Source organism: Cucumis sativus, chromosome 3, assembly GCF_000004075.3.
Source record: "Cucumis sativus cultivar 9930 chromosome 3, Cucumber_9930_V3, whole genome shotgun sequence".
Classification (NCBI taxonomy): domain Eukaryota; kingdom Viridiplantae; phylum Streptophyta; class Magnoliopsida; order Cucurbitales; family Cucurbitaceae; genus Cucumis; species Cucumis sativus.
Window position 1 is genome coordinate 32,498,222 of NC_026657.2, and position 10,418 is coordinate 32,508,639.

Consider the following 10,418-nt stretch of genomic DNA (forward strand, 5'->3'; position numbering starts at 1 on the left):
AAAAACTATATTCTTCCTCTGCTCTAAATCATTATGAGATACTTTTTTTTGTTGTTACTTTAAATGTAATTCATTTGTTAGTTGAAAAAAATTTAGGACTTACGCTACTAAGCGGAGAAAATTTGATATTCATACTAACTCTTTAAAGATTAAGAAAGAACTGAACATTCCATTGTTAAGAGAAGAAAACATTCTTTCACTTCTTTTAAACGCACCATCATTTCTAGGATAAGATGTTGATGTATCTTCTGGAGAAATAAAGTTTTATACAAGAACTTTTTGGAAAAAGAACACATTTTTTAATCTTGAGGTTTGACTTGCATTGCATATAAGTTCCAATTTTCAAACTGATGAGGAGCAGGAATTTAAGAAATTTTGTGGTGGGTAATGTAGCATTCATTATAGGACATGTTGTCTTTCAAACCTTGGAGCCCATTCCTCTCTTTCTTCATTCTTAAATTTATCTCCCATCTCAAGAAGCTTTGTTCCATTGTTCATTTTCATATTTCCCTTTGAGTTTCGATTTCAAATACCTTAATCTATAGACGTGATTTCACATGGATGGAATCCCCTTTTTGTAAAGGGGGACGGCAGGTGTGTTCTTTCATTTTTTTTTCCAATGAAAGCTCTTATTTTCATTAAAAAAGAACAACAAAAATTGTCTCCCATCCTGATCAACTTCTAAGTTGGAATTGACTGTTGTCCAAGAAATACTTTCACAAACATTGTTGTATCCAAAGGATGCTTGGAATATGTCTCTCCTCTTAAGTTGGTACGTTCTCTGTAAAGGAAGTGAGTAAATTTGATGCATTTATTCTTTCTTTTGTCCTTTTTATATGGCTGCCTTTAGAAAGTCCTACTATAAGTTTCCAACTTTGATTTGTGTTGGTCTAGCAAAGCTGTTTGGTCTAAATTTTAATGAGGTTTTTGCCCTCCTTTCGGGCAGCTATGGTGCGAAAGAAACTTGTCACTCCTTTTGAACACCAAACTAAGGGAGGTGTTTTGAGATCTTGTCACTCTTTGTCCATTCCTTGTTAATTATTTTGTAATTTTAGCTTATCTCAGATTGTCTCTAGTTTGGCATCTTGTTTGTAACCCTTTTGGTGTGAGGAGATATCTCATCTCCTTCTCTTTTTGTAAATCACCTTTTGATAATGAAAAGTTTGTTTCTTATATATAGATATATATAAAAGGAACATTTTTTTATGGATGAATGGTGTATAACTTCATACTCCATAACAATGCTTGTTTGCAAAGCGCAAGGCGCGCTCTAAGACACAAACTTTTTAATCGCCTCAAGGCGATGGGTGACAAAAAGATGTTGCCTGATCGAAGCGAGGTACAACTATTAAAATAATTCATAATAATAATATAAATGAAAAATACATAAGATGAGATAATATAAAGATATAAATTGCAAAGAAGAGACAAGACCTAAGGATTCGTGAGAATCCGAACATTCCAACCAAGTTGACACCCTTCTAATTTTGTTATTTTAAATTGATTAACTTAATTATTTAGAAATGTTTGACTTAAAAATCAAATTCTTTGGATAGGATTTTGATAATGATTAACTAAAAAATAAAATATATAAAAATTTACCTATGTTTGATTATGTTTAATAATATCATACTTCATTTATCTTGAATATGACTAATTTGTAAGTTAAATATTTTCAATATAGCTCATTTTAAATCAAATATAATTTAAAATTAATTATTAAAAAAACTATTTCAAATTAAATTTAAATTTAAATTTAAATTTGGACCACAATAAATATAGTTTATTTTATTAATATTAGTTTATTAAGTTTTAAATTCAAGTTCATCTCATTTTCAATTATTTCTTTTTTTAAAAACTATTTTTTCTTCAATTTTGAAATTGAGATGGGACTAAACTTAAAATTATTATAATTATTATTTTGCATATTCTTTCAATTATATGCAAAGATGAAGTAGCCTTGCATGGGTCTACAATTATTTATTTATTATTATTCTCTTCATTTTTCTTTTTCTTTTTGTTAGAGTAACTTTAAGCTAAGTGTTTTTCCTCGATAATTTAATGTTAATTTTAATAATAGAGAGAAAAGTTCATAGTACAAGAAAATTGTATAAGTTAGTGCACCGGACATCTCAACTAGGTTGACATCTTTATAGCATCTTCATCATTTTATTAATATTTTTATTTTCAAAAAAGAAAAAATTAATTATATTTTTATATAGGTGCCTAAGAATTATTGCATAAATGACTTTGTTACTACTAGATTAGTTACAATCACACTCAACTTTTAACTTGACCAGTCACTTTTGTGGTTTGTCAAGTGTTGTAATCGGGCTTTACACTTGTGACTTGTTAATCGATAAAAAACTTTTCCTCATTCAAAACATGAAGTCTCAAAGAGGGAATGTTGAAGAAATCTTTTGAATAGCAAATGAGAGTTGGAAAAGTAAAACTCAAAGAGAAAAGAATGGAACATTCATCTTCGAACTACTTTTGAACTTTTGAGTTGTTCTAACCTTGCAAATTCCGTATTCAAATTCTAATATTCTGTCATGTTCATTGTTTTTTCTTGAGTAATTCACTAATTGTAAAAGCTGTTTTTCTTTAACAATTAAATAGACAGCCATTGTCATTGTTGGCAATGAATATTGGTTACTTTTAGTATGAAGGCATTTATGAGTTTCTTATGTGATGGTTGATATTGCTACTATGAATGAGTTATGAGTTCCTCATATATTTACTTTAATTCTTTTCTTTTTATACTCTTATATCTTATGTATTTTAGAGATGTGGAGTACCTTTCATCTTGTGTAGACATTATGTGTGGGTTAATTTACCTTACAATGGTAGTGGTTAAACATCCTATGTTAGGGGCAATTATTCAATTTTTTTTATAATTGGAGTTTCAATATGATGTCTATATCTAAAATCGAGGACATATCGAGGGAGGTATGTGTATTAGAATGGAGAAAGAGTGTTATTTGGCTTCATGGGTGGACTTTGGAAGGGGTTAAACTTGTGTACACTGATCAAGGATTAACATATATGTCGACATGTGTATATCTATAAAAATAAATTTTATAAGTTGCATGACATAAATATCCATCAATATTGATATTTTATCGATACATCTGTGATATATTTGTTAAGGTTGAAATCTCAATATCGATGTTTTAATCCTTGATACTAATGAAAACGAAGTTGAGTCTTCTAAACTTGTGAAGCTTTTTTCTCTCTCTTGGGAACCTCTAAACATGTGAAATTAATTAATATTGAGCACTTGGAAGCCACCTTAAATAAGGTGGAACATCACTTTAGATGTTCGAATGCATTAACAATGAAGAGATACATATGGTAAAAGATATAGATGTTGAAGAGAGTGATACTAGTGATAGAAGTGTAGCCTTGAAGTTCGAAAAATCATAGATAGTGACCATGAAGGCGTAGGACACACTTTCCCATTTTATTATCATTATTTTTTAAAATACATAATTGAAAGTGGAGGGACTTGAGCTTCTGACATGTTGATCAAGAGTCTTTTGTTTTTCAGCTGAGCATAATCCTTTCAAGTGATTGATGGTACATGAAGAGTAAATAACTAATTTAGGAAATGTTTGGAGCAAGAGGTGAAATATTGAACTTCCAGGAGCTGTAAAGTTGTGTACTCTTATGATCCAAGGTATTACAATTTTTTTAGTAGCAGAGCCCACGAACTCTTTACGCTAAATAAGAAGTGGGGTTCACGTACTCCCCAACTTCTACTCCCACTACTTGGTCCAAACAATCTCTTTAGGCTTTATGTGTTTGGCTCAAAGATTTTGCGAGTTCATGTACTAAAAAGATATAATGTATTTTTATATTTTTATTCAAACTCCTTTCATAATGGACCATAGAAGTTCACAATTCTGCTCTTTCTTCCCAACCGCTCATGCATTTGAATGGATGAATTAATAGAAGTTACCTGTCATCTGTACTTTCTTCGTTACCATTGGACTACGCCGTACCAAATTCCCAGTGATGTCTACAGCTCCTTGAATTATCTTACTTTCAACTGCTTTGTACATTTTGATTCCCTCTTCCTCCACTTTGATGGGACAATCGATGATTTCCAGGACTCTTAGGGTTTCTGTCGACCTTTGAAGCCATTCAGGCAATTTATTCACTTCTGGAAGCTCTCTGATTGTGAATCTTTGGAGGCTGAAATCGACTTTCTCTAAGCCCTTCAGTGTAAGTTGTTTGCAACTCCATATCACCAAATTCTGTAACGATATTAGAGACCCCATCTCGTTTGGCAACAATTGCAAAGAGTTACAATCGTAAATCATTAGGGTTTCAAGGCGTACAAGGCATGATGGCCGTTCGAATAGATCTTGAAGTTTGTCACATCCTCCAATTGCGAGGAATCTTAGAGAAGTCATGGTTCCTACTCCATTTTTGTGCAAACGAAGCTTGTTTGATGTTACCCACAGGTATCTGAGGTTGCTCAACTTGCATATATCTTTTGGCAATTCTTCAAGTGCAGAACAAGATGCAAGAATCAAGGTCTGCAAATGTTGTAGATTACAGATTGCATTTGGTAACCGCTTGATGTTCTTATTCCCCTGCAAGTCGAGGTATGTTAGGTGATTCAGTGTTTCTATAGTATTTGGAATTTCCTGTAGATCTGTGTGGCCTAAATACAATAATCTTAAGTGTTGGAACTTTGAGATGCATTTTTCAGCTAGAAATGAACTAGATGGCACCTCATCTCTTACTGGGAAGGCTATAGATGTGACATTGGTGACTGGTTTAATGCTTATCAAGTCCTTAGTTCGTTTTTGCACGAGGCGTGCAAGTTCCCGAATGAGAGGGTGCATTTTAAACCAATAGCCAAGACCATATTCCTCAACATCTTGAAGGAAACATCTTGAGCATAGTTCTTTGAAATAAATCTCACCTATGTCTTCCAAGGATAAGTAATTCTCTTGGCGTGAACGGAGAAGTCCATTTGCCATCCATAACTGAATGACATCATTTGAGGACAGTATGCTATCGTTTGGTAATTGAGAACAATAAAGAAAACAACGCTTCAGGTGTGAGGGCATCTCATTGTAGCATAGTTTAAGTATACTAAATGTACTAGAAGACTCATTATCTCCCTTTTGTCGCTCATTATCCTCCATCCATTTAGTTGCTGGAGGACCTAGAGATAACATGCTCCCCAGACACTTTATTGCCAATGGTATTCCATTACATTTCTTCAGAGTTTTCATTATATCTTTTTCATTACCTTCATATGTAGAAGCATAATCTTTGAATAAAGAAAGGGAATCTTTTTCTGACAGCCTCTTAACTTTGAATATTGTTTGAGAAGGGATAGATTGATCTATCTTACCCAAAGGGTTAGCTTGAACGAACTGGTCGGCGTTGTTAACATTTGCAGTCTCTTTAGTAACCGTGTCTAGGGCTGTCTGGCTCCGATTTTGCTCTGATTGTTGCCCAACCTTGTAAATCATTGTTAGTTCTATAGCATTTGCAATTTCCTCATTCTGAGTGGTCACTATGATTTTGCTACCAGGCTTTCCCATCATCAATAAACTTGTAAACAGGGAACAATTATCTAGGTTCTTGATTGAAAGGTCTTGAAAAACAAGCAGAAAAGTTCTCTCTCTCAGATATTGATCTGTGGGGCACAATTTTGTAGTCAAATTGTCACAAGTTGCTGGAGAATATGAAAAGTTGAGTATCTCTTTCATCAATCTCTGTGTATCAAATTCCTCTTTCACACAAACCCACAATCTTGATGGAAACATTCCTTCTACTTCTGGATCATTGTAAATGAATTTGGCAAGTGTGCTCTTACCTATACCTGCTTCTCCAACTATGTGGAAGAACCCTAGAGTAGGGTTTTTGAAATCATTCAGAATCTTACGGTACCGCTCATCCTGATAAAACTTCGGAGCATTAGTTAAGGGGTAAAGTACTTTCCAGCTTGGTTTCATGAGTCTTGTTGAAACTTCAGTAGCAGTAAGGAAAGAGTTTGTTGTCTCCGTTTTTATGGCACCAGTGTGCCTTTCTGTAAGATTAAATTCATACATTTTTGCCGCAACTTCATTCAAATGGTCGAATAGTTTCTCCATTTTCCAAGTACGTGCTATTTGATTACTGGAGCACGAGAAAGGAGCAAGTACCTGTTTACCAATACCCTCGTAGGCTTCCTCTTTGTGTTCATCTATGAAGCCTTCAATTTGGGAAAATACATTTTGAAGCTCCTCTAGCCAATTCTGTAGACCACGACTCTGTTCTTGCTTCTCTTCCGCATCCATAAGAATTGATTTAAGACTCAACATGGTATACTCAATTCTTCTTGGGTAGTTTGGGAGGTTTTTCAGTTCACTCAAGATGTTTTCAGCTCGGTAATAGATGCAATAAGCCATATTCTTTATGGGAAATGCTGTTTCTGTTGAAGTTTAAAATGGCTAACAATGTAGATAGTTATATTGCCCTTTGGATTCGTTGCATTTTCATAAAGTTGTTCTCTAAGCAACTCAACTACTCAACTACTCAACTTTTAGGGAAATGTGTATTAGACAGGAGCACTCTTAAATGTTCTTTAAGCAACTCAATTTTTATTTCTTTTATATCTGTGAATGTTTGAATCAACTTAGGTGCACCTCGACTAATCTTACTATGGATTGAACCTATACCTCTTAGTTAATTATTGAGACTATGTAAGCTACCCAATTTTGTTGGAGATGTATATTTAGAATAGCTCTTAAATGTTATCTAAGCAAGCCCCTTTGCAAGTGAGTTCAAAAACTTTTACCCACAATTTGGAACAAATAAAATTCAAGATATTTCTTGGAGCTCAAATGAGATTTTTGGTTGGTCGACCTTTTCTAACATAGTTTATAACTTAACTCACGCATTTTTAAATTTGTTATAATTTAGGTCTCTTTTGATAATTTTTTTTTTGGTTTTTGGAAACTGTGTTTGTTTTCTCACTGTTTCTACGCATGATTTTCATATTTACTATCATTTGAATTCTTAGTTAATTATAAGTTTTGAGAACTTCTTTCATTAGTTTTAAAATTTGGAAGGTTCGAATTGTAAAATACTTCTAAAATGTAGACAACAAAAAATGTAGAAACCAATAAATTTAAGTGGAATTTGTAGACTTAATTTTTTAAAACAAAATTGATAATGAAATAGTTCCCCATAAGTCTTCGTTTTTCAATTTTAGTAAGCAATGGTTTAGTTTAGTTTTTTAAATGTGCAACAATTTATTTTTATTATAAAACATCTCATTAAAATTATCAATTTCTGTTGCATAATGATTTAGCCTTAATGGTTTTAAATAAATTTTATCTCTGATTAAGTCATCAATCTTTATGCAGACTGTAAAATAAATGGTGATAGCATAGTAAATTGTTCATAGTACTATTAAACTTTATTCATTATTCATTTTTTCATTTATATATATATATATATATATATATATATATATATATATGTATGTATGTATGTATATATCACTTGTTCCAAAATGTTGGATTACTGCCTCGGCAGAATTAATTCAAAACTGAAATCTTAGGCAATTGCATATTCTTTCCCTTGATGGTGAAAAAAATAAAGTTAGCAGCCACTTTTAATATATTTAAAGTTATACCTACCTTTACAAAATTGTATGCTCTTAAAAGTGTAACAAGATTAATGTAGGGGTACAACAGGAGAAAACATAAACCGGCGAACCAGAGCGAATTGATGCTATCTGTTGGTTTGAGTTTTCCTTTTCCTCTTCAACCTCAAGCCAAAAAAGGTAAATAGACAGGACTTGGCACAAAAAAAATTCTCATTAATATGCTCCCTTCATGCCTTTCCTTAACAAGTCAAGTCTCCTTACCTCTTCACTCAGCTTATTTAGGAAGGTTCCTGTTTGTCCACAAAATATCAAAATTTTCCCATAGGAACTATGAACACACAACCATAGATGTGATGCTAAAAAAGCATTCAATTATGAATGTCCAGTGTCGTGACGTGGAGCGGCCGACCTCCTCGTTTATTTAATTTTAATAAATAAATAGTTTTAAAGTCGTCACCAATCATATTAAGGTGTGATTGGTCACCAAAAAAAGAAAAAAAATGGTATGCGTAAATTCATGAGATTTAAGTTCGGGAGTCCGTTGTGTGTAGGGAAGGTGTTAACACCCTCCAACACCCTTAAAATGGTTATCCAAGCATGAATTGTTAAGTATGAGTGACATAGAAGCCATTAAAAAATGTTTATTTTTGTTTTAAAGATTTTTTTTTATTCACACTAAGAATACTAAAATATCAAAACTTGATATTTTAATCTCTATCATAGGTGTTTAATGAGAAATTTCATGTATCTAAGAATTAATAAATTTATAGAAAACATACCCATGTGTTTATTTAAAAGCAATCTATTAATTAAATTTCAAACGAAAAAATTTCATGTATTTATGGAATTTAAATTATAAAATCCATAAAAAACAATACTTTTCTCCAATTTACTTTTTTATATTTCAATTGAAAAATGAATAATAACAATGACAAAACATTATAAAATTTGAAAAATACTTGAAGAGTAATATTGTGAGATAAAATAAATACATAAAACAAATACAAGATAATGTAAGCAATATGCAAAATGTACAAGATGATTAATTAACGTATGAGGCAATATAATTAATTAATACAGCACATGTAAGATAATTAATTAGTACATAAGATAATTAATTAGTACATAATGATGCAAAATAATTAATTAATTTAAAAAGATGCAAAATAAATAATTAATGCAAAAAGATGCAAAATAATTAATTAATGCAAAAAGATGCAAAATAATTAATTAATGCAAAAAGATGCAAAATAATTAATTAATGCAGAAACAGAAATAAGCAAAATAATTAATTAACAGAAATAGGCAAAATAATTTATTAATTCAGAAATATAAAAAATAATTGATTAATTCATAAATATGTAAAATAATTAATTAATTCAGACTAGAATTAATCAACTGTAGAGTGCGAAAGTAGATTTAATGCAAGATGGCAATAAATAAATGGATGTCAAATAATTTTAGCAATATGCATGCTGATTAATTAATTAATACATAATGCAAATGAGTAATTGACATAAGAGGCCAAATGAGTGTTAAAATAATTAACGATCTGCAAATAATTAGCCTCCAAAAATTAAAACTGTCAAATATATGGTGCTAATTAATTAACAATGTATAATTAAGAGTGTATGTCAAATGAATAATTATTTTCAAATGCATAATTAACACATATGTCAAATGGATAATTATTAACGCAAGATAACAATTGGATACATACAATTAACACAGAATGTAAAGTTGGTGGCTAGATAATTAAAAAGATAGCAAATAGTTAAATCAGTATGCTAAATGGATGTCAAATGGGTGCTAAATAATTAACACATCATTTAATTAATTAACCAAATGAAATAATTAACATAGCCTCCAAATGGATGCCAAATAATTAATCCATAACACACTGATTAATTAAGGCAATAGCCAAATGGATGTCAACTAATTAAATAGATGCAAAACAATTAATTAATCAGCCCAACAATCAAATAGTCAAATGGGTGTCAAGGCAGAATTCATCAATCAAAATAGTCAAATGACCAAATGGATGTCAAATAATTAACTCAAGATACCAAAAATTAAAAACGTCAAATATGACAGGTGCTAATTAATTAATAGGCCAAATGGAAAATGGGTATTGTTAAATACAATATGCTAATTAGTTAATCATGCATAATTATTAATGCAGAAATAGGTGTAAGTAATTATTAATGTGTGATGGGTGTCAAATAATTAAAAGAGATCAAATGCATGTCAAATGATGCAAATAATTAAAAGATGTCAAATAGGTGTCAAATGATTAACACAACAGCTAATTAACGAGTGATTTAAATGAATAATTAAGACAGCACCCAAATGAGTGTCAAATAATTAAGCTTAAATGAATAATTAAGACAACACGCAAATGAACCCAAATGAGTGTCAAATAAAAAGGTTTAGAATCTCACTCTCATTTATTCATTTAAGGGTAAATTGCAAAAATCACTTTTATAGTTAAAAATTGCAAAAATTTGTAATTATGAAAATTGAGTCCTCTAACTTGTATAGTTGTTAAAATCATTATCATAATAGTTTTTTATAACTTAAATTATTATGATATTAAATGCAAAAATTTGAGGGTGTGCTAGCTTAAACCCATGAAGCTTTGTAGGTTATTCACTTTACTCGATTGGTCACGATATAGGACCAATTCAAAATATTGAGTTGGACACTTACCCCTACTTAAAAATGGTTGGGTTTAGTTTACGACGATTACCTATTTAAGAATTAATTTCTCATGAGATTTCTTATCACATAGATATTT

General features: G+C 30.9%; 1 protein-coding gene across 1 annotated transcript; it reads right to left on the bottom strand.

Annotated features, from left to right (window-relative positions):
- Positions 1 to 3,947: 3,947 nt before the first annotated feature.
- LOC101209021 (putative disease resistance protein RGA3) lies at positions 3,948 to 6,416 on the bottom strand. Its single transcript, XM_004136709.1, has one exon. It carries the CDS (start codon positions 6,414 to 6,416, stop codon positions 3,948 to 3,950), a length of 2,469 nt encoding a protein of 822 aa, XP_004136757.1.
- Between the last annotated feature and the right edge of the window lie 4,002 nt (positions 6,417 to 10,418).

Excerpts from the sequence above, each read along its gene's own strand:
- LOC101209021 (XM_004136709.1), bottom strand. The coding sequence starts at position 6,416 with ATGGCTTATTGCATCTATTACCGAGCTGAAAACATCTTGAGTGAACTG.